The sequence below is a fragment of the Thermobia domestica genome, chromosome 15 (assembly GCF_964235325.1).
Source record: "Thermobia domestica chromosome 15, izTheDome1.hap1.1, whole genome shotgun sequence".
In the NCBI taxonomy this organism is placed as follows: domain Eukaryota; kingdom Metazoa; phylum Arthropoda; class Insecta; order Zygentoma; family Lepismatidae; genus Thermobia; species Thermobia domestica.
The window spans coordinates 11,112,033-11,137,376 of NC_137468.1; the positions used below are offsets into that span (position 1 = coordinate 11,112,033).

The 25,344-nt window shown below is 35.3% G+C and overlaps 1 protein-coding gene across 1 annotated transcript in view; it reads right to left on the reverse strand.

Annotated features, from left to right (window-relative positions):
* Positions 1-12,210: 12,210 nt before the first annotated feature.
* LOC145672014 (uncharacterized) overlaps positions 12,211-25,344 on the reverse strand; it is a 163,324-nt gene continuing 150,190 nt past the window's right edge. The window contains exon 11 of the mRNA XM_081741199.1: positions 12,211-12,521. Coding sequence (XP_081597325.1) covers positions 12,211-12,521 — 311 coding nt within the window. The remainder of the gene's footprint in view (positions 12,522-25,344) is intronic.

Consider the following 25,344-nt stretch of genomic DNA (forward strand, 5'->3'; position numbering starts at 1 on the left):
GCAGGATTTTCTTCAATGTTTCCATGGCGTTATACGTTCTTGAGATTCCGTGCTATTCACATCGTCTCTCGCTCGCTGACTGTTAGTGTTGTAACACACGACGAGCCGATTTAAGTTTGTGTACTGTGCGATTATTTTAGTGGGATATTGAATTTATTAGTGTCTTCTAGCTCTTCATATATTTATTTCTTCGAGTGATTTTGTGGTCGTTCTACGACGAAATTTCGACATGAGTTGTTTACGTGAAAATACCTTACGTATAATTTTGGTCAAGTAAGTCAAAAGCCTACTACAATTTTTGTCCATGAATGGATACGAAACACGTTCAAATTAACAATAGATCAAATACACAGCATTGAACTGGACTATATCAAGAAACAACTGTATATTAAGTTAGTCAACAAGGTTCTGTGTGAACGAATTCTATCTTCTACTCATGGGGAAGTCAAATTTACCGATAGTGACAAGGAATATTTACTTCCTATTGATCTCGCTGACAACAGTATTACTGTCGTTAAGGTGTCTTTGTGCCCCATGGAACTTAGTAATCAACAGTTAACACGAGTGTTTTCTCAGTATGGTGAAATACAGTCAATCCTAGACGAACAGTATTCTGCGGATCATGTCTATGTCACCCGTACTGGACGTAAATTAATTAAAATGAAGGTTAAACAAAATATTCCTTCATTTATTACTGTGTGTAGTTTGCGCCTCTTTTGTAGTTATTCCGGTCAAATCCAAACTTGCGCGTTGTTGACGCGGTTAGCACAACGCGATTAGCATTGAAGCTTCGTAATTGGGAGTCGCCAGATTCGAATTTTGATACCAAGCATCCTTACTTGTGATTTTGCAGTCCCACCAGGCGAATGACGGGATATCTCTAATTCATAACTTTGGCAAACTTTCTTGTATTGTCAATGTTTCAGTGTAAAATGGCGTTTTGCTGAATCGTAAATATTTTTAGTAAATAAATAAAAAAAATACGTATTATGTATAATACAATCACTATGTTTGATAGCTGATAGGATTCGAAACTGAAGTTACAGAATACTATTATATGGTATTATGCAGTTAAATAGCAGCTAGAAATTATTTATTCTAAATAAACTGTTACAAAAAATGGAATACAATACTGAATCTTCAGATAAACTATTAATTTCCCATGATTTTATCGTTTCAATTTTAAAATTATTGAGGCTGGCTTTATGCCTACAACCATGTGCAATCTTTCATTCTAGTTCGTGCAGTTTTCATTATTTCAACTCCCAGAAATATGTGTGACTCAGAAGAAATAGAAACGCTTAGTCAACGTTCGATAGTTTTTTTTTTTTTTTTTTTTTTACGAGTTTTGTTGGGAAAATGGACATACAAACACAAATCAGCGTCTAATCGAATAGTAGAAGTTCTCTTGCGCGCTTCAATAATAGTAATAACGATAATAATATTCAATATGTAGTATGAGTAACCAGGGCAAGAGTGAGCGCCGGGGCAAGAGTGACAACACTATTTACGGAGAAGTGGCAACGTCGGTAAATAAGCAAATGTCCAAAACTAGTTCAACTTGACACATGTCAGAAAGAAAAAAGAGGGGAGCCATGTACGTGCAATGTGAACAGTAGAGTGAAAAGTTTGTTGCTGAAGGAAAGAAGTAAAAGATTCGTAGGTATGTGTCACAGTATGTAATGTAGTTTCAGTTGAAGGTACACGACTGGAAATGTTTCGTGGACAAGGTATATCGGTTAGTATTTCTTATCAGTAATACGCAAGAAAAAAGTGCTTAGACGGGAGATGGCGGGCAATGATTGGAAGATGCCTGAGGCGATGCAAGAGTGTAAGGGGCAAGCGTGAACGTTCACTCTTGCCCCATATGGTATAGTTGGGTGACGAAAATATAGGGGCCAACATGTCACATTGAGTAAAAGAAATTTTCAGAGGTAAGACAGAAGTTGGCGGCCATAGACTACTAACAAAACGTTTACATTATCGTTTGGGCCATTCCATATGAAATCAACAAATCAAGGTGGCTCGTGTGTTTTAGATTTTCTTCAAATTTTGTACAAATGATGTGGTATCCAAACATAGCACACCTGTCAAATTTTACAGCTCTAACTCAAAGAGGACTGCTGTAGGAGCCATTCGAAATTTGAGGGTTTTATGCAAAAAAACAACTAAGTCCGCCTTCAACAAAGTACTGAAACCGCTAGATCTCTGGAGATATTGAAGCTATTTGAAAATGTTTTTCACTAAAATATTCTTAGAATTTGTAGCATTTAAAACATTGTAGTAATGAACTTCCCAAGTGGGGTTAAGCATATGAATTTCGCCATCAAAGAGAAAAAAAAGAAGAAAAATAAGGTCAGAATTTGGCAATTATTTCTGAAAAAGGCCCACCTAACATCAACCTCAAATTTTCAAAATAAGTAGCTCTGATGTTTCTCTTTAACATTAAAAAAAATAGGAGGGTGTTTTCGGTATGTTCAAGAAAAACAAATTATGACACAATGTAAATTGAGGGCGGATTTAGGCATTTTTTGCACAAAACCCCCTATTTCCAATGACTGTTTCCAATTTTCCGTGTTGAAAATGTTTATAAATGTAAAGACTGATGTGATTGAATAGATGAATTGTGCCAAAAATTTGAAACTTCAAGTACCACTGCTGAAGAGACTCAGATTCTGTCATTAGTTCCAAAATCATGGACGACTATGAAAACTGTTGAAAAAAATGAAATGAAATCTTTAAGTTTTATGTCCCACGGTTATGCCGGTTAGGCTAAAGGAGATGGTGATGATGAGAGATGAGTGAAATGGTGGAATGAAGAAAGTGGGAGGAAACGGGAGAACCCCGAGAAAACCCACGAGCACGGTGTTTGTCCACCACAAGAAAACTGTTGAAACATTTCAAACAACCGAGTATCTCGTTTATGCATTAAAAGAACTGGCTCACTCAGAAGATATAAGTACAAACAATGGGTTCAAACTGACAGGACCCAAATTGAGACAATGATTAAGGATACAGATGACTTTATTGAGATTTTGGTAGGAAAAAATGACAAATTAGCGCAGTATCACTTCATAGCCAAATCCGAGAGCGACTATTTAAAATACACACAAAAGAGACTTTGGATGACAAATCATGCTTAATTATAGTTGATTTTGCTGACTATTCCTGTATTATTCAAGATGAAGTTTAAGAGTAGTACTGGACCAACATTCTACTCAACTGTGCAACATTCTAATCTTTTTAAATGCAACATCCTAAGAGATCCTGTAACTTCTGTTATCAAATGTTTCATCATGTTGTGTCAGTGATATGTTAAAGCACGATACAGTTACATTTTATGCTATCCAAATTGTTTTGAAGTATGTTAACGATGATTTCCCTCAGATTAAGCACGTTATCTACTTTGGAGATTGGTCAGCAGCCAGATATAAAGACTATTAAAAAAAAAAACTCTGTCAGCTTATGCCTGCATGAGTGATTTTGGACTCATCTGTGAGTGGAACTATTTTGCTACAAGCCACGGCAAAAGTGTTCGCGATGGCATAGATGAGACGCTGAAATGTCTAGAGAGACATGCTAGTTCAGGATGACCGGATTGTTACTGTTGCCGATTTCTTCGAATTTTGTCAAACTACACCCAATGTCAAACTATAACCAACTATAACCAAACGCTTTTTTTAGGCTGAATATGTTGGAAACCTTTGTCCAATGCTTCAAAAGAGACTGGAAAAGCAAGAGCGTTGCAAGGGACGTGTGATATTCATCATTATGAACACATCAGCCTGTTAAAACTTGAAGTCAGTCGTGTATCTTGTTCAAAGACAAAATCCACTCTAAATACTTGAGCAGAATCGAAAGAATCTTTCATGTGAGCAATTTATTGTGTGCATTTCTGAAAAGAAATGGCGGATTGGAAAATTAGTTGAGAATTCACAGGAACATCATGACTAATGTGAATTTCCTTCATTCCCATGGACGCAAGAAAATGTTTTTTTCTGGCCAAAAACATCTGACACATGCTGGATTCCATAGAAAAACTGCATAATTAATATTGCAGAACCAGTATTTTAACTGGTACTGGAAGAAATTACAGCATTTCTGAAGAAGATATTCAATCTTCTCTGAAATTGATGATAAGAGATCTTAGGGTAAATATTACAAATTGCTTACAATCAACCAAACATGTAAATTTTATTTGTGCATTATATAACGATAGTTCACTATTTTTCAGTGTTTCCTTTGTTAAATCAAACAGCACTATATACGTATATAGGCTACGTAATAGGCACATATTGTTTTAAAATAACTTTATAAATTACATTTAAGAAAGAGTTTCCACTTGTTTTATTATTTTTTCATAAGAATTATCAAAAGTAGTACAGGAATAGCCATTCAAGTCATATTACTAGAAAATTAAATAATATAGACTTGAATTATTTTTTTCCTTCAACATATCACAAAACACCCTCCTAATTTTTTTATATGATAAACAGGAATATCAGGGCTACTTATTTTGAAAAATTGAAGTTAATGTTAGTTGAGCCTTTTTCAGAAATAATTGACAAGTTTTGACATTATTTTTTCTTCTTCCCTTTCGAGATGCTTGGTAGTGAAACAGTACAGAACAATGAGTTCTAGTCCGAAATGGCATGAATGGTTTTTATACTGAAGTACGGGATGAATGCCGTACTTGTACCTTACTCATGCTCACTGTGAGCATCAAACACACCAATGTGTTCTCCACTAATAAGGTTAACTGGAATAAAACAAACACAATTTTAATTTAAGAGACATGAGCGACTAATAAAGCATGGGGATGAAAGTAGAGCTAGTTATGAGTCTAAGATATGTAAAATATTATCGTTAAGTTGTCCTGTTTGTGAGTGATAAGACAAGGCTTATCCTCACGACAGAATGAGGTTCGACGTGTGCTGCGACGCTCTCTTCTCCTCCGTCTGACTGGATCTGATCCAGATTTTCCAAAATGACAAGTTTTTATTGCTTTCGAGTGCAACTGGTTGTTGCCCTCACTTCGTGGTATTTTCCTAATGAAAATCCAAATTCAGCTCGAGGACGGCACAAAGTGGGCTTAGTGCAAGTGCACTAACGACGGTTTCTTCCAAGTTGGTCATCGACTGGCAGGACTCTGTCCTCGACGCTGTGACGATGTCGCAGAAAACCAAGAATATTGAACTTGATGACATGAAGTAAATACAGGACCACTTAACATAGCAGAAATAAATAGCAAGAAATCAAGACGGAAGGTAAACAGAAAAGTGATGAGAAAGTACAAGAAACTAAAGGCAAAGGAAGAAGTCGCTGACGCTCTAAGTTTATTGTTTTCTAAAGAATTTTACAATTATGCATCAACTGATGCTTGAGACTACAATTTTTATGAAGAATAATGTCTTTCTGATGATGACGAGATTCTGCACAATGTCCTATGGGGAGACGATGTCCTCGGTAAGGGTAATAACCGTAGATGTCCCAAGCAGCTGGTCTTGAGATCGATCCTCTCTCTCTGGGAATCAAAGGTATCCAAATAACCTAGTTTATTTGGATATGCAACAGTAGTTTGAAATGTTTCAACAGTTTTCATAGTCGTCCATGATTTTGGAACTAATGACAGAATCTGAGTCCCTTCAGCAATGGTACTTGAAGTTTCAAATTTCTGGCACAATTCATCTATTCAATCACATCAGTCTTGACAATTATAAAAATTTTCAACACGGAAAATTGGAAACAGTCATTGGAAATAGGGATTTTGTGCAAAAATGCCTAAATCCGCCCTCAATTTACATTGTGTCATAATTTGTTTTTCTTGAACATACCGAAAACACCCTCCTAATTTTTTTAATGTTCAAGAGGAACACCAGAGCTACTTATTTTGAAAATTTGAGGTTGATGTTAGGTGGGCCTTTTACAGAAATAATTGCCAAATTCTGACCTTATTTTTCTAATGTTGAAGAGGAACACCAGAGCTACTTATTTTGAAAATTTGAGGTTGATGTTAGGTGGGCCTTTTTCAGAAATAATTGCCAAATTCTGACCTTATTTTTCTTCTTTTTTCTCTTTGATGGTGAAATTTATATGCTTAACCCCACTTGGGAAGTTCATTACTACAATGTTTTAAATGCTGCAACTTCTAAGATTGTTTTGGTGAAAACCATTTTCAAATAGCTTCAATATCTCAAGTAATCTAACAGTTTCAATACTTCAAGTCGAAGGCGGACTTGGGCGGTTTTTGCACAAAACCCCCAAAGTTTGAATGGCTCCTACAGCAGTCCCTCTTGAGGCAGAGTTGTAAAATTTTACAGGTTTGTTATGTTTGAGTACTTTTTTTTTTTTTTTTTTTTTTTTAATGCTCAGATCCGCCTCTTCAGTTTCGGCATCTGAAGACTTTAACCGAAACGGGCTATCATCATCGCATTTTATTTTTCTTTAGCCTTTTCATCATCCTTTATTTGCGATAATTGGAAGGAAGAAAGGGAACAAGAAAAGGGTGGAAAGGACGAGAACACAACACTCAACATCCAACAACAATGAACAAACAAACAAAACAAAACAAAATTTCAAAAACAAAAAGAAAAACAAAAAGGCCTTGAGCTATCTAATCAATATTAACTAACTACAACAATGTAATTACTATCTAATTCCTACTTAATTTTATTATTATATTATTTAACAAAATTTGATTGCTATCTAGCTACTACTTAAATTATATATATTAAGTTGACAATTTTTAATATTTCCAAAACCTACATTTTCTATTTTCGTCTTATTTATTTTAAGAGTTCATTAAAATAACACGAAAAATTTTTCCTGTTATGTTCTGATCTCCAGTCAGAAAATTTCGGTGTCTGCTTACTGCTGATTCTCTTCCAAATCTTGATTTCTCACCTAAATAATTTTCACCTGTGTGTGTGTTCCTCTCATGTGTCACGGTTTCCCCTGTATGGTTAATAATCATTATATACACGTCACTTCACTAAACACTACACTACACATCACTTCACTAAACACACTACTTTTCTATAATGCACTTAAGTGTCATATCGATGAAGTTTGTTCACTGATTTTTTTTTAAAAAATTATGATTATGGCTGTATTTGTTAATGTAGCTTATTATTCATTCATCTCGGTTCATCCTGCACATCAGAAACGGACCGTGAGTATCGACATGAGGTCCAGGACCCACTCGGAGCACTTAGTGCGGGCCCTGGTCAGTTGTGTCCCACCACCGCGTACACACGGACCGAAAGTTGCACGCTATCGTAACCGAATCGCTAAGCGGCTAAGAGATGATACTCTATTTCCGAGTCTTCATGTCACAATTTGGGATATTATTATATATGATTGTTTCTATTACATATTAGTGTATATTTATTCCCAGGGTCCAGATTTAACACTCATTTCATCACCATCGCATTACACACACGCTCCCAGAGCATCTGGAGTTCCTTACCAGTCAAAAGACCGAGAATGCTCTAGGCACTCACACACCATCACTCAACCTCCTTCCTGGGGGCGCGGAGATCCAGCGCTTCCAGAAGTTTCCTTCGGTCCAGAAGGGAGGAATCCTCATTCATTCTATTTTCCATATTTTATGTCCATGTAGTTTGTGTTTTCTCTGTAAAATGCTTTTCCACATAGTTCTGAGTATTCCTCTGCTACAGCTGCCAGGATTCTATAATCCTCTTCATCTTCCAAGATAGCTTTAATATCTTTCTGTCTAATTTGGTCACGAATTCGCAAGTGCTCCTCCAGGGACGGGCACCACAGAACACTGTGTTCAGGTGTCCCTTGTTCACATTCACAGCTATCATGTTCTTTCTTGTTGATTCTATAAAGATGGGTTGGGTAGGGACCATGTCCTGTTATGAAATGAATTAGTCCTTTGTTCGGATTGAAGTAATTCCATTTGAGTCGCGTCCCAACGTCTGGAATAAACGTGAATAATCTTCTTGATGTTTTATCTACTCGCCAGTCCTCTATCAATTTTTGTTGAATTTGTCTTTCTATTTCATCCAGTTTTTCTGCTTTGGTCCCTAAAAGTTCTTTCGTCTTATTTAAATTTCCTTTTTTATACCAATACGTTGCCGCTCTCTGGATTACTGTTAAATACACTGGTTTGAAACCCATCAAAATACACAGTGCGATGTGCGGTGTCGTGCTGAAAGCGCCACCGAGCCTAACTAAAAGGTTTCTTTGTGGGCGATTTATTTTTGCTTTTAAGGAGTTATTCTCTATCGATGTGCCCATACATTGGAAGCAATAGTTCATCGAGGCGCTTAGGATTACCTCCTGATAAGTCTTAATTAATTTTCTCGGTAGCCTATAATTTGTTTGAGCCAATGAAATGAGTTTATTAGTTACTTTATGACCCTTTTGAGTAACATAATTAATATGCTCTCCAAAATTCAGCTTGTCGTCTATCATAATCCCTAAATATTTAAATACTGATACCCTCTCGATCTTACTGTTGCCTATTTTAATTATTGGTCCTCTTAATAATTTACTTCCAAAAAATAATGTATTTCGTTTTCCTCTCAGAGATTTTTAGCTAGCCAGTTCCACACCAATCAAGTAATTCGTTTATAATTCGTGCTGATTTTCTTTCCAATTCTATTCTAGAGTTTGCTGAGATTATTACAGCCAAATCATCAGCAAAAGCAATTACTCGTTCAGTGTCCTCTAATTGGTTTAGTCTTTCTAAACACGTAACCGGCATAACCGTGGGACGTAAAACTCAAAAATTTCATTTCATTTCATTTCTTTCTAAACACGGCTGGAATTCCAAATCCCACATCAATGGCCCTAAGATCGATCCTTGCGGACATCCCTTTTGTGCAGTAACTTTGATATTTCCCAGGTTCTCATGGATGATGATCTGTCTATTCAAGAAGTAATCCCTAACTATATTTACTAAATATTGTGATAATTTTAGTTCTTTTAACCTTTCAACGAGAGATGGCGTCCATAAGTTATCAAACGCTCCCTCTATGTCAAGAAACAGGGCCAATGCATATTTTCTTTCCATGTTACTTTCTTTAACTTGATATACAAATGCATTTAAGGCATCTTCCGTAGATTTGCCCTTTCTGAAACCATATTATAAACTATCATCTTCAATATTCCTATGCTTTCGAATTCTATTTGCTATTATCCTTTCAAATAATTTTGAGATGTTTCTCAAAAGGCAGATTGGACGGTAAGAATTCACTTCTGTTAAATCTTTATCCTGACTTTTTAACAAAATTAGCAATTTCGATTCTTTCTACAACGAGGGAAATACCTGCTTCTTAAGTAAGGTGTTGAACAATTTTGTTAGATATGGAGTCCAAATATCCTTTTTATTTTTGTAGATCTCATTTACTATACCATCTAATCCTGGAGCTTTTTCAGTTTTTAGTTTATTAATTATTGTTTCACCTTCCTCGTTGTCCGTTAGTTCGATATCTTCTTCTGCTGCCAATGCGATGGGTTGCAAATATTTGCTTTTTAATTATTTCTGTTCTTCCGTATCATCTTCCTGATTATCTTTGGGAAAAAACTTGTTGCTTAATTTCGACAAAGTGTCCTCTCTAGTAGTAGTAAATGAACCATCTTCATTTTTTTAACGTTGATAGGGTCAAAGGATTAATTTTTTGCATAGCAAGTTTATATGGGAATCTCCACGGGTCCATTTCTAAATTCTTTTTTAGAAAATATTCCCAACTTATTTTCTTGGCCTTTAATACTTCCTCTGTGTATTTTAGTTTGATTTCTCTATATTCATTTAATCTTCTTCTTTTCAAGACTGTAAACCAGGTTGCTTGATAACTTCTCCGTTTAGCTTTGACTAATTTTTTAAGCGATCAAATTTTGGTGACGAAAAACCATTATATGTTTTTTAAGAGCCAAATCTGGAGTAAAAGCCTCTATTGCTTTTTTTGTATTTTCTTCAATTAAGGATACCAATTCATTCATATCTTCAAAATTGCTTATTTCAGGTAATTCTAAGTTTTTCTCAATTTTGCTTCAATCGATTTTATTTATAGACCTATTATATTTCTTCTTGATTTGCTCTTCGTTTGATTCATTTGCTATTTCAAATGTGATTACTTCATGTTCACTGGTAGTTAATCTATCCTGTACCATCCATTTTTTATCCATATCTCTAATTGTGGAGAGCATAGTGATATATCAATACGGGATGAAACCATGGGACCCACAAAAGTTGGCTTATTACCCCTGTTCAATATAACTAATCCATTTTGATTTATAAAAACCTCTATCAATTCACCTTTATTGTCAATTTCAGGAGATCCCCAAGGAACAGATTTAGCATTAGCGTCCATGATTAATATATATACTCGTTATTTGGGTTTTGTTGAATAATTCCCTGTATTTTATCAATAAAAATTCGAGTGTTGATGCAGAATTGAAAATATGAATTTAAAAGCAAAAAACTTCTTCCATTGTATTTAATTTCGACACAGATCAACCAATTATCACAATACTGGCCAATTTTGAGTACCCCAATTTCATTATTTAATACAGCAAGTGCTACTTTTGATTCATTTCCTCCTATTAAAATCCTTGAAGATGCTGGAAAAGTTGTAAGTTTGTTTTTAGCTAAATAAGGTTCTTGGCTAACTACGATATCCACTTCATTTATCTATTCCTCCTCCTGAGTTCCATTGTGGCGATTTTTGATCGCTGAGCATTGTTTTGCATTACTTTTATAATTTTTTTACGACTATGCATACCTCGTATGAACTATTGCCTCCCTACCTAATTTGCTGAAATCAAAGTAGACCCTGCCATGTGCGTTTACTAGCTGTTTATATACATTTTCTATACTCCAATAGATCCCTCACCTTTCATAAACTTCATTCACCAAATCGATAAGTTCCCAACCATTAGCTGGAAGATCGTAGATTCTCAATTCCATCCTGTCTACTTCCTCAAGAGATGGATATGTTATCGTTCTACCTTTTTCGTGCAAATCCCTCACAATTTGCCTAAAAGCTATTGTTAAAATTTGTCTATCCTCCAATTTCGCTAATTTATACTTGTGATCCATATTTTCATATAGAGGTCTAGGGCCCAATATGATTGGATCATCTCCTAGGAATTTTGTAGTCGTAGAAGAAACTGCATTGTCCTGTATGTTGTTCTCTCTATTTGGTTGAAAAGATTGCTCGTTACCTATTATAAAGGATTCTTCTATTTTTGGGATATTGTCCAATTTTTCAGTTTTATTTTTCTTATATTTATTTTAATCTATTTTCTTATAACTATTTTTAATCTATTTTCTAAGAGGGTAAGAAATTCGTTATTACCTTGATTGTCCTCCACTTGAGGTTCTGTTTGTACTATTTTATTTTTAGTACTTGATGTTCCTTTCCTTTTCCTTTCTAAGAATTGTTCCAGTCTTCTTTTATCCCTTTCTTTCTTACTTGGTGATTTATTCTTCCTGATTGTTTGTCTAGGAATTTTGTTTCTATCCATAATTGATTTTACTAATAATCCTCTCCCTGGCTACCCTGTAAGATACACATTCTTCACTATTGACAGTCTGGCAAATCTTGTGCCGCAGTTTGCACGGAACATACCTCTTTTTATCTTTTTCATCACATTCATATCCTTTGTGTCGTAGACTACCACAATACCGACATCTCTGTTTTTCCTTATTATCGCAGTATTTTGCAACATGCCCGAACTCTTGGCAGATGTAACCTTTTCGTACTACCAAAATGTCCTTAACCTTATGCGACTCGTGATCGATATATACCTTATCATTGTTTATTAGGTGTTTCCTTATTAAGGGAGATACTTCTATAGCTAAGTGACATCTTTGTTGTTTTTTCTTTCCCGCTCTGAATCTTGGTTTGATGGATTTGGCTTCCTCTTGGAGATTGTCTTCAAAATTTTGTTCTATTAGTGTTTCTATTATTTCTCGATCTATCAGATCAGACGGAACCCCGTAAATGATCATTAGGGGATTCTTTTTTCTACTTTCTTCAAAATTAAAGTTATTCTTAATTTCTTCTTTTGTTGTAATTTTCTGTAGATCTTCTTTAGTAGCTGCTGTTTCGAGGACGACGAGATCCCTAGTCGTTCTTACGCCAGTTATTTTTAATTTGTCTTTCCTGGGATCGATTGTTTCAGTTAATCTTCTTGCTGTTTCCTTCGTTGTCTCACCTTCTTTAGGTCGAATGATTATAGCCGGCTTAGTTTTTGCTGCACCTGCATGATTTGTTTTTCTTTTTCTGTAATATTTCTATCCTGTTTCACAATTTCTGACCATGTTGGTTGTCTTATAATCATTCCGCTTTGGTCTACTTCCATTTTACTGGTCTGGAAATCGTCCAGTTTTTTCGTGAGGTATTCCATTTCTTTAGATATTTTTGTTACATCCAGTTGTCTTTCCAATTTTAAAGTAGTTATTCTCTCTCTCAGTTGTGCTGATTTTGCTAATGAGTTGCTCTCTAACTTGACAATTGTCTGTTCATTATCTTTTATCTTGAATACTACAACACATGTACAAATTTTAAGAAAATTTAAAACATATGAGCCACATTTCAGTTTCAAATTTGGTGATTTCATATGGAATGACCCGTTTAAAATTCCACAGCCGGAGTTGTTGAGCACATGCCATGTCGAATGGGAATGTCGACAGGCAATGTTGCACGGGAACACAAAATGAACTAAGGACAGCAAATAAGCAAACGCATCAAAGTCATCCAACCAATAACAAAGCATCAATCATCAGTCAAATATACCTGTACCGAAGACATGGATACACCGTGCCAATTCTCTGTGGAACTGTTTTTCAAATACCCCAAACGGTGAAATGTACTGTATCATATGCAACGAGTGGTCTCACGAACAATGTTCCAATTTTAAACAAATGAAGTCTGTGTACGTGTGTGACCACTGTGTGCGTATGTAGCACCGCACGTAACATTTTTGTGGTTCGTGACGGATGTTGACGAACTGATTTCTCCTATTTTCATATTTTGTAATTATAACATGTATGATATAGTACTGTCACTTTTGTTGGCAATTCCATTTTACACTAATCTGTTTGGTATTTCATAACTTCGTTTAGTTCCATGTAACCAGTGCATTTACATCTATGATTCAACGTGTTTCTTGGCGTTTATGTCTACGCTTCTATGTTTTCATTCGACTGTACTCTGTTGCTCCAACCGTTGTTTACCCTTACCCTACTACATGGGGCAAGAGTAGAAAATTTTTCCTTCGTCAAAGCTATATTATTTCTCTGTATCTTCTGCTTGCTTTGTCGCAATTAAACTGTATATATTATTAGAGATAACAAGCTTTCACATCAACAGGCCTCCCAGCAGGACATTGAAAAAATATAGGACAGTTTGGTTTATACAATAGAATATTATGTTCTGAAGCACAAATAAATAAATAAATAATAAAATAAAAAATGTATTGTAGCCACCCTTCACCCCAATAGGCAACTGGAAACAAGATTTAGATTAATACAGAATAAGAGTATATATAACCTTTTGCCTTTTAAACTTAATAGACCTGCTGTATTGTTTTGGAAAAAAGAAACTGATTAAAATAAATGACTTGATTTACTGATTAAAAAATGATCAATATATTTTCCTCTCAAATAAACAATGTGAAAAAAATTCATTCATCCTAGCTCTGTCAATTATATATACACTTCTGGTATATAACATAAATTTCAGGCCTTTTCCAGTTCATAAATAATTTCCAGGATTTTCATCCTTTTTCTGCTTTCCATGACTTTTCCCGGGCGTTTTCACAACACATTTTTATTTCTAGGTTTTCCAGGACGCGTGGGAAACCTTCATATTATGCATAGCAATATTGGAAGGCGCTGGGAAAGTTGGTAAATACCAACACACCTCAATGGTCAGCCAATATTGCTGAAAGAAAACGCTGATATAGCTTACGTTATAAGAAACTGGAGCATGGCTTTGCTGGAGAAGAACAAGCACATAGGAAACAAAGAAAAAAGAGTGGACATGGGAGGTTAGGAAAAAGCAAACTAAATAATAGCGAGAATTAGTGACTAGTCCTCAGAAAAAAATGCGAAGACACATTTAGCATATTGCTAATATGTAGCAATTTAAATCATCACTGGAACTTTCCCTGGCTTGACTTTTAATAATTCAATGACTGAAAAATACAGGAAATAAAGGACAAGATTAAAATATAGGACATATATATGACAAATACACACAAATTTCCAAAATATAGGAAAAATAGGAAAATAGGACCGTTGGAAGGCCTGCATCAAGAAACATATTGTGATTTTCGCTGTCACCATTGCATCACAATTCTTTGATTTACAAAAAGTGTTCACTCTTGCCCTGGTCACCCATATTACAAATTTACACAACAATTAGTCTTATTCGAAAATGTATATTTGAAAATATATTTAATATTATACACTCGTTCAAATTGTGGATTTAGTTCCTAAGACGTATAATTTTGCTGATTCTCGCTAGAACAGTTTATAATTTCCTATTCAATAGTCATGGTATTTGTTCTATCAATTCATTAAGCAGTAAAATATAATCGACGAAAGAAGTTCGAATAAAATTTGAATTTAAAAGAAAACCAACAATAATTTATATCAATATTTTAAATATGAAGTTAATATTGTTTGTAACATAGTATGTCGGAGAAGCGGATAAACCATTTGAAATTATTTTTTGAACATAAATAACACTGTCGTTGTGCCGGATTCTTATCACGCTACTTTTATTTAGCCTAAATCCGTATTCGAAAGCAACAGAGAAAGTTCTTATGCGAAAAATGCATCTAAACGTTATCACAAATTCTGCTCCTAATCGGGGAATGGGGACATTCTGTATAATAGATCTGCATAATAGGTTTTGGGGTACACAACAACCGTATGCGTGGGTCTTATCAGGTTCATCCGTTTTCTCCATTTTTTTTCATTCCGTCGTTATTACGGTCTTCCTTAGCCTCAGAGTATAACCGTTGGACATTAAACGCAAAGAATAATAACCATAATATTTTTCTCAATATATATAAACACTAATTCTCTAAAGTGAACATAGTTAGGCCTATCACTTGGCTCCAGCAGGATTTTTAGACATCCAAATTATGGTTTGCTTAAATATCAAAAGTCTCCGTTCGCCTGTCGACAGCTGTCAGACAAAATGTTAAGATATCAAGAAGCGATATTTTTTGGAACTGATTCAGCGTTTTAAGGGTAGGTTCCACTTGTTCTATCAAACCGAATTTATATGAAATAAAGCGTTTTCAGTTCACCGTTGACCGCCATAGAACGAAAACGGTAATAGAAGCGACAAGCGGCTTTTGGAATCGATTTAACGTCTCAAGTAGAAACTCCATCACACTCCGTATTAACTCTACTTAAACAGGAAATGGTAAAAATTTACTAATAGTTCCGATTTATATATTGCTCTCTACAGAGGAGAAATGCTAAGAGACATAGAGAACCGATCTTTCGGAATCAATGAAACGTCCCAAGGAAGAAAAGAACTTTTATTTCAACTTTTATCCCTCAATGCTTACCAGAAGTTTTGGAAATTTACGATTTTCAGTCATACCATTGAACACAATATCAAAATATACGTCAAAATATATGTTCGAACCTACTTAAGATAGACAGATCAAACTCTGTATATGAGCAAGTTGACACTAGTCCCAGCACCTTCGAAAATTTCGATTTTGAGGAGAGAAAAAGGATAAAATTCTACATATTTTAATTTCCCATTTTCTATTTATAAAAAGACAAAATGAGAAAATAATTAAAATATTTATAATTAACTAGCAAATTACTCGTTCTCCGCACGGGCAGAATATGTTTCAGTTTGGACATAAAGAACAATGGGGGTTGAATTTGGATTTAAACGGCATCGGAAGTGTCACAGTTCCTCACAGCGACTCCGAAAACCATACATTTGACACTAATATCGGTCATTTTCGATCATTGTCATGTATGTTCTCCTCTCCCTCGCCCAACCTACGAAAGTAAATTTTAATTTAAACGCAATCGAAAGTGTCATTGTTCAGATCAGCGAACCCATAAACTATGGATTTAACACTAATATCGGTCATTTTCGATCATTTTTATATATCTCGTACCCTCTCCTAAGTTGCACCGTCAAAGTGAAATGATAAAAACCATTCCAGTCCCGAACCTCTTCTATGTTGAAAATTTGATCGAGATTGATCAGGTGATTCAAGAGTTATTAAGTCACATAGTCACTTTCATTTTTATTTATATAGATTTGTAAATTGAGTCGACTTAGGTTTCTCGTATTTTATTTTGATTCATATGCGTTTCCTAACGGGATGAAGAGTGCTCAAATATATCTTTCAAATATATTCCATAAATCTAATCTTTCCCTGCAAGGAACGGGCATTTCAAGTAGTATATTACAAAAATGACATCAATCTTGCCTGCACAATCATAACGAAAAGACGACTGAGCCCTGTGAAAAGAATTTCTGAATACTGTCCTTTACTTGGGTTTTTTGCTTTCATTAAGAGATGTATACTAAGGGGCAAGAGAGGTTCATAATTTATACTAAAAATAAATAAAGTATCTCAGAGCCTCTCAAACTAGGGATATGAAATTTTGTATACATATTTCTCATTAAGAATAAGTGGGCATATATCTTAACATTTTCCAAAATTTTGCTTTTAAGGAAGGGAAGGGAGCATTTGAGCAATTTTTTATTTATATTGAAATCATCGTTATCTATCTCATCATCATGAAAAACTGTGAAAAGTTAGAAATTAATTGTTGAACATAATTAATATTGTTATTGAGTATATATTTTTATCATGTTACTTTCGTTTACATGCATAAGGGAAGAGTTCAAAATTTATGCCACAAGTAGTCTTGTGAGACGGATATCTCCCGAGACCTTTAAGTTAAGAATATGAAACTCGGTGCATATATTTCTAATTTAAAATTAGTAGATATGTAGTCTTTTAAAAATTCCGCCTTTAAGGAGGAGAAGGGACATTCCTACAACGATTTTCTTCACATTCGAATAAAATACCATACCATAATCAGAGAAAAATTCTTAACGACTTGAAATGATTTCTAGAACATAATTACCATAGCTCGAAACGAAATTTTATTATGTTATTTTCATGAAAATGTGTATCCAGGGGTCAAAATTTGTCAACAAACTGAATATCTTTAATGTTAGGACGACGAAGTTTTGTATATAGACTCCTACTTAAAATAAGAGAACATATGCTGCAACGTTTTGAAAATTCCATCTTTAAGAAGGGAAGGGTTCTATTTCTATAATTGTTTTCTCAATATATAAAACTGACCGCTGTTGCCAATCTCATTACGGGAAAACGAATGAATTGTTTGAATTGACTTTTGAACCTATCACTTGGGTCACGCTTACAAGAGGAAAGCAGACTCTGGTAAATGAACTTCAGAGCGATCTTTCGCGAGGTAGTAGTGTACATTTTAAATATTATAAGCTGGGAGCGCACAATAGCCAATAATAGCGGACAAAGAGCATCTTGAAGTTTCCGACTCGCCGCATATATAATACGACACTTTCAGTTATCAAGTGATGGCGTGGCAGAGTGAGGAGCACCTACACCTCATGTGTAACGGGTCCCGGGTTCTATTCCCGTTTAAGTAATTTTTTGTTATATAATATGGGTGCCATTTTAAATCAAGATCACCAAAATTGTTTTAGTAACGTAAATAACCAAACTGAAAACCTCGAAATCCTCTTTACTACAGAAACACTTTTAATTCCTATAATAAAATTTTTGTCAAACAAAATGAAGCTAAATATATCGACAACTTAATATAGTTCTATGGTCTATGGACACAGGAGGTCCAACGCCTCGTAAATGGATCCAATTTCTACTTTATATTTCTATCTCTGTGAAATCCATCTTAATATTGTCTTCCCATCTGCTCCTCGGTCTTCCTAATGGTCATTTTCCCATTTAGATTTCCAGTTAAAATTTTCAAAGCGTTCCTAATTTCTTCCATTCTGGCTACATGTCCTGCCAATCGGAGACTCCTAGATTTAATGTCCCTAACAATGTTTGGAAAACGGTATAAATTATGCACCTCCTCGTTATGAAGTTTCACCCATTCCCTCTTCCCATTCCTCTTGGGTCGGAATATTCGTCTCAGGATTTTCTTCTCAAATACTTTCAGTCTGTTTTTCCCTCAGAGTAAGCGACCATGTTTCGCAACCATAGAACACAACAGGCATGATTATCATTTTATATATTTTAAGCTTCAAATTCTTCGACAGAATTTGTGACGACAAAAGATTTTTAACTAAATAATAACACGAAATCCCTGCTTTCAGTCGACATCAAATTTCTCCGTGATTACCGATTTGGTTTATTAATATTCATCCTAGATATTTGAAAGTATCCACTTTGTAGAAAGCATTATTTGGTATTTTAACACATCCATCATTTGCAGTATTACGATCCCGACAAACTTCCATGTTTGTAGTTTTCCCTGCATTTACTTCAAAGCACATATTCCTGCAAGCATCAATTAAGATTTCTACATTTCTTTCTTTTGTTCTATCATTCCCTACATCGTCAGCATACGCCATAACCTGGTAAATATAATTCAATTCCAGGACTGATTGCTGTCTGATTTTCCTTATAGCGTACTCCAGAATAAAGTTGAATAATAATCACGACAATACATTTCCTTGTTTCAGGCCTTCCTCAACGTGAAAGCTCGTGAACAAGAATTTATCTAATTGGGTATTACTTTTTGGGATTCATATGAACATATCTTAACTAACTTTTTTGGTGATCCAAATTCTGTGAGAATGTTGTACAATGTTTCTCTCCTATCTGAGTCATAAGCCTTTGTAAAAAATCAATTAATTATTGACGTACCGTGTACTGTATTCCCATTTCATTTCGAGTATTTGTTGAATGGATAGATAGTTCATCGATTTCAATTAAATCCGCACTGTTAGTCTCCCATAATTTCATTTGCGTATGGAGTCAATCTTGCTAATACAATGTTTAAAAGGATTTACAGGATGTTGACAGGAGAGAAATGCCTTGATAATTATTACAATATGTTTCGTTGCTTTTCTTGTGAATTGAAATAGTGATTGATTCTTTCCTCTCTTGTGGTAATTTCTCCTTGTTCCAGATACGGAGAATGAGTTTGTATATTTTGTTCCAGAATTTTTTCCCTCCAGCTAATATTCTGTAAGCCAGAATTTCGTCTACGCCCGGAAATTTGTGTTTCTTTAATTTTTTATAGTTATTTCTATTTCTGTTTGGTTAAGTTCTGGAATATACGGTTATACTGTATGCATTTCACTTTCTCCACGAACATCAGTTTTTGGCTGCGTGTTAAGCAAACCGTGAAGAAATGTTTTCATCTATTCAAGATGCTATCTAGATAATTCTTCCTTCGACATTCCTTACTATATAAACACGAGGTTAAGCCTTTCTTGAATTCGTTTATGCTCTTATAGATATCCCGAATATTTTTGTTTTTACTACATATTAGCTTCAAGTTCATTAGTATTAGCTTTCAAAAAATCTCGTTTCTTTGTTCTAAAAATTTTGAAAGTTTTCCGCCAGATGACAACGAACTTTTGTGCAATTATTTCGTTCGGATTTTGTCCCAAACGCTGTTTCGCCTGTTTTCTCTTCTCTACCAGTTTAGTGCATTCCATGGTTTGTTCCTACGTATTTCCGCATGGCCCAATTTTTCTTTTGTTGAAATTTTAATGCTATCTCTAATTTCAACTCAAGTATCCCCAACACTAGTGCACTCCAAAACTTCTAAAACCGAGGGGGCGCGGTGGTTCAGTGATAGAGAGTTCACCTCCGGTGCTTGGGGTCCCTGGTTTGCTCCCAGGTCGCGCCGTGTGGACTTTGTGGTGGACAAACACCGTGCTCGTGGGTTTTCTCGGGGTTCTCCCGTTTCCTCCCACTTTCTTCATTCCACCATTTTCACTCATTTCTCATTATCACCGTCTTCTTTAGCCTAACCGGCATAACCGTGGGACGTTAAACTTAAAGATTTCATTTCATTTCTAAAACCGAGAATCTATTTGACACTTCAATCTGGTATTCTCCTCTCATGTGGCTCTCCTCTAATTTCTTTAAATTAAACCTCTTCGTTTTCAGATGTTGAATATTTTCTTTATTCGATGATAGTCTCTATCTTATTATCGCTGCTACCAGATGGTAAACAGTATCACAGTCAGCTCCTCTGAACGGCCGAACATCAATTGTGCTAGATTGTTTTCTTCTGTCTACTAAAACATGGTCTATTTGATTATGTATTTTTCCATTTGGTGAAATCCAAGTACATTTATGAATGTCGTGATGTGGGAATTTTGTAATCTTCACGATAAGGTTTATAGATATTGTAAAGTTCACGAATCTAGTGCTGTTGTCATAACTTTCCTTATGCAGACTTTTATTTCCTAAAATCGGTTTGAAAATACCATCTCGTCCTACCTTCCCATTGAAATTCTCTAATAGAATTTTCATATGGTATTGCGGGAGTTGGTCAAATACCGTTTATTTCTTCGTAAATACTGTCTTTTATATCGTCACACTTATTTTCTGTTGGAAGCATATACATTTGAATCAATAATATCAGACAACTGACCCTTAAGAGAAGTAAAAGAAAATCTATCATTAACAAATTCAACCCATGTAATTATTGATATTATTCATTTGTAAAAAATAGCCCTGTTCCTAGTTGGTAATTTTTAATTCCTTCTCCGTAAAGAACGTAACATTTCCAGACTTGACTGCTCCATTTCCTTCCCATCTAACTTTCTGATATCCTACTAGGCCCATCCTCTATTTCTGTAACTCGTTACGGATTTTAATGCACCTGCCCTATAAAGACTTTTTACTTTCAATGTTACAAATCTCGTGTCCATTTTATTTTGCTGAGTTCGTGCCAAGCTATCAGCTCTGACACGAGGATCCTGCGAATGTATCTGAATGTTTTTTTTTTTTTTTTTTTACAAGGTGGCGTTGTTAACGTCATACTAAACCCTCAAGCTGGAGGACCACTCCTTGCCGTCTGTCCGTGACTGCTTATTCAGTTTATTCGCAGATAAACTCTATATCTAGAGTCCTTCTCCTCGATCCGCAACCTGAGGACGCACCATGCTATGGTGACAGGAAGTCCAAATTTCACGCAAATTAATATAACTATATTTTAGAAATACAATAGGCACTGGATATCCGAACACTGCTTTAAAACCCACAGAAACAATCAATATGTGCGGATATGTGTATAAATATTAAGACTGTGTAAGCTTCGATGCCGTAAAAATCGTAGATTACATACAAAGCCTAGTGTGAATGTAGTATTTCATGAATGCATCATAAGTTTGACTTTCCGAACTATTCTTGATTTCTCACAATGTTTTCTTTTATAGATACGTAACTTTATACATATTTTTGTAAGTGATTATACTCTTTACCTGTTCTCTGCCAATATTAACTGTATGAATTTATAATACAAAATTGGTGTACAGAAGGATAAAATTTTAAAAAGTTCATAATGTGATGTATCGCTTTATCACATATCGTATTTATCTATAATGTGATATTTCGCAGGACACCTAATGTAAAGGGCGCCTAGTACCCTTCACAGGTTCTTTATTAACAGCCACTATTTGAATTTATTATGCAACCTTGTATACAGAATAACTAAAACCACTTATCTATAATGCGATGTTTCTCAGGGCGCCTTACGTAAAGGGCGCACTGTACCTTTCACAGGTTCTTTACCAACAGTAAGTCTACGTATTTAATCTACAGAATTGTGATATACAAAAGAATAAATAAAACCGTTTATCTTAGATGTTGTTTCGCAAAGGCTTATGTAAAGGCCGCACTGTACCCTTTATAGTCTCTTTACCAACAGTAACTATGTATTTATTGTAAATCGTTCATCTCTGATGTGGTTTCGCAAGGGCACCTAATGTAAAAGATGCACTGCGCCTTTCACCGGTTCTTTACCAATAAAACTGTAAGAATTTATTATTAAAACTTGTGCCTACGTTTCGGAGGGCGCACCGGGACATGTCCCGGTGGGCCAGCACGCAGAGATGGAGTGGGTCAGTGCGTCGTTGGGTCAAGTTTTCTGAGTGGGTCAGTGGGTAGTGGGTCAACAACATGTGAACCACTGTGACCCACCACCCACCGTGACCCACTGTGACCCACCACCCACCATGACCCACTGTGAAACACCACCTATCGTGACCCACCACCTACCGTGACCCACTGCGACCCACTACCCACCGTGACCCACTGTGACCCACCACCCACCGTGACCCACTGTGACCCACCACCCACCGTGACCCACTGTGACCCACCACCCACCATGATCCACTGCGACCCACCGACTCAGTATGATCTACCGACCCACTCTGCTCACTGCATTGTAGACAGTATCTTCTGAAGACTGGTAAATTTGTTGTCTTCGTTTTACTTTCAAGACCTTCATTTCCCTTCCTTTTCCATTTGTTTCTGTCTACTTACCTGAGGTTCGTAAATTTAACCAAGTGAAAAAAGAACTTCAGGCACTTTTGGATATTGATATTTTTAATTGTAATAATAGCAATAGGACTTATACTACTACTTGTCTTTCGAGACCTGTGAGTTTTTAGAGGAGCCAACTACTGGAAAAAATACATTTTTGAATCACTGTAATATATAAATTTAAAAAAAAACGAATGTAACTATGTGTGCCTGATCATCATGGTCAAATTGCAAAGTCAAATTAAATTACTTTTGGTATATAGTTAGGCCTTAATCAAAACTGGGATGTTATATTGCCTTCATTATAATGCATAATATCCTAAGAAGGTAGTGAGAATCCGAATTTTTGCGGAAAAAAATGAGTATCTCGCAAGCCGTTAAACTTACGGAGCTGAAATTCAGCGTATTAACTCTTTATTGAAAATAAACATCCTAGCATTTTTTTAAAAATTCTTCTTTATTGGGGGGGGGGGGAACTTTCTATATATGGAGAATTTGAAGTGAGTTGGTTTGTAAAAAGGATCGAAAATGAACAATGTTATATAAGAAAAAAATCAGAAACAAAAAACACAGTGCTTCGCTTCATATAGCCCTATCCATTGCTTTCTAGTATAATAATTGCTGAAGCTTATATTTATTATATAGAGCGCTTACAGCACAGGGCAATCAACCCATAAAGTTGTGAGAAAAATAGGCATAAAATTTGTACTCTAAGCTTAATTGCACGGAAATTTGAAGTTTGGATTGTACGCATAATTGTATGGAAAATTTTACACTTTTTTCCCTTTTACGTTGGTCTACTTGCCTTGATTTGAATTTTCAAATTTCATCTTTTTTTCCACTGAAAAGTATCGATAATTCAACAAGGAAATAATTATACTATGATAATTTAATTGAAATTCATCGTAATTTGGCAGATGGCAAACAGCAATGTGGTAATTGAAGGGGAAGAAGGAGGGAAATTCCCATTCACCTCTGAACACTTTTCAGGAACCTCGTTCCCTTTCGCTTTCTAGACGGGGGGAGGGAACTTGGTAATGGTATCAAACCTTTATGTGTAATTACAAAAATTAAATGTATAAACAAATAAGAAATCATCAGTTTATCAGACTTTAATTGATAATTTATTCACAAGATTCCCTATCGAAGGCGTGGTAGATGAAGTTTTTGTTCTCCATGAGTCGACATTACCAACTGACATGGTCGATATGGAAAAGATGTTGTATGGTGATAGACTTACTTCTTTTTGAGTATTTCAAAACTGACCAAGAAAAATCGTTATCAGACGTAAGTCTAACAAGCAGAGTGTCGATGAGGAGTTGCAGAAATCGGGTAGAAGTATTATCAATTTCCACGACAGAGTGCGAACGGGGATTTCCCCTTATGAATTTACAGATGACTGATATTAGAAATAGACTAAGTGCTCAAAGATTATCTAACTTGTTGTTCATCAATGTTAATGGCTCACCGCTAGACAAGCTCAAAGTAGACGAGCTAGTTATTTTTTGGCTGAAGGATAGACATCATTCTGCTGCGGATGATTTACCACGAAAAAGTTACCAACAGGAAATAAACCCGATTTCAGATTTATTTTAAGGTGGAAAATTACGAGTTATGGAAAATGTATACTTGTATTATTAATGGCTTATTTGTGTTATTCAACTTTGTACCTAATTTTTAGTAAGTCTCTTCTTTGCTTTAGGTAAACTACTTTCAATAAATATTCATAATAATTGCAATTATGCATATTTGTAACTTAAATTTAACATGGTGTTTTAGTGATTACACAAATTACATTATGAGCATACTTTATGGAGATGCTCTCACATAGGAAAAAAATGAAATGAAATCTTTGAGTTTTACTTCCCACGGTTATGCCGGTTAGGATAAAGGAGACGGTGATAATGAGTAATGAATGAAATGGTGGAATGAAGAAAGTGGGAGAACCCCGAGAAAACCCACGCACACGGTGTTTGTCCACCACAAAGTTCACTTGGCGGGGGCTGGGATCGAACCCGGGACCCCAAGCACCAGAGGTGAACGCTCTACCACTGAGCCACCGCGGCCCCCTGCTCTCACATAGGGTACCCGAGCACCTTTATACACTACGAAAAACTGATTTTTTAAGTCTTTTGTGAGAAAAATACTGTAAATTGAGAAACCATAACCTTTTCCATATTGTACAGGGATATTTTCCTGCAAATAGAAGTTTCTTTTGGAATGCGTTCAGAAATTAACACTTGCAAGAATACTCTTTTAGTACAAGTATATTTTAGGCGCACACTAATTTCCCACCACCTCGAACTATTTCAATTTCCTCACTAACAAACACTTTACCATTTTATATCGTAAAGGTCAGATCCACCGTTATTGTAACAGAGTGGTGCTTGAGCGATTGACTAGAAATTCAAACTCCGATTAGTGACAATTTCAGTCTTGTTTTATTATTACGAACATACTTCCACAATAGACTGGTTCGTTACTGTTATCGACATTCATATGTAGCCGTTGTCATTTGCTGCAAAGTAATTTTAGTTTCTTACCCTTTGAAAATTTCAGTAAATATTTTTTTTCTTCATATTATCACCAAACATTGAGAGACAAGGGAACTGATCGTTTCAGGTGTAATTAATCTAATTTATTTATTTTTTAAAAATCCTCTGTTTTACTAAAAGACAAATGAGTCTTTTGGTAATTGAATATATATATTCAATATTCCGTTCCAATTGTCAGGATTCGAATTTCGATTCCAAGTTGGCATCCCTGTCACTTTTTACACGACGC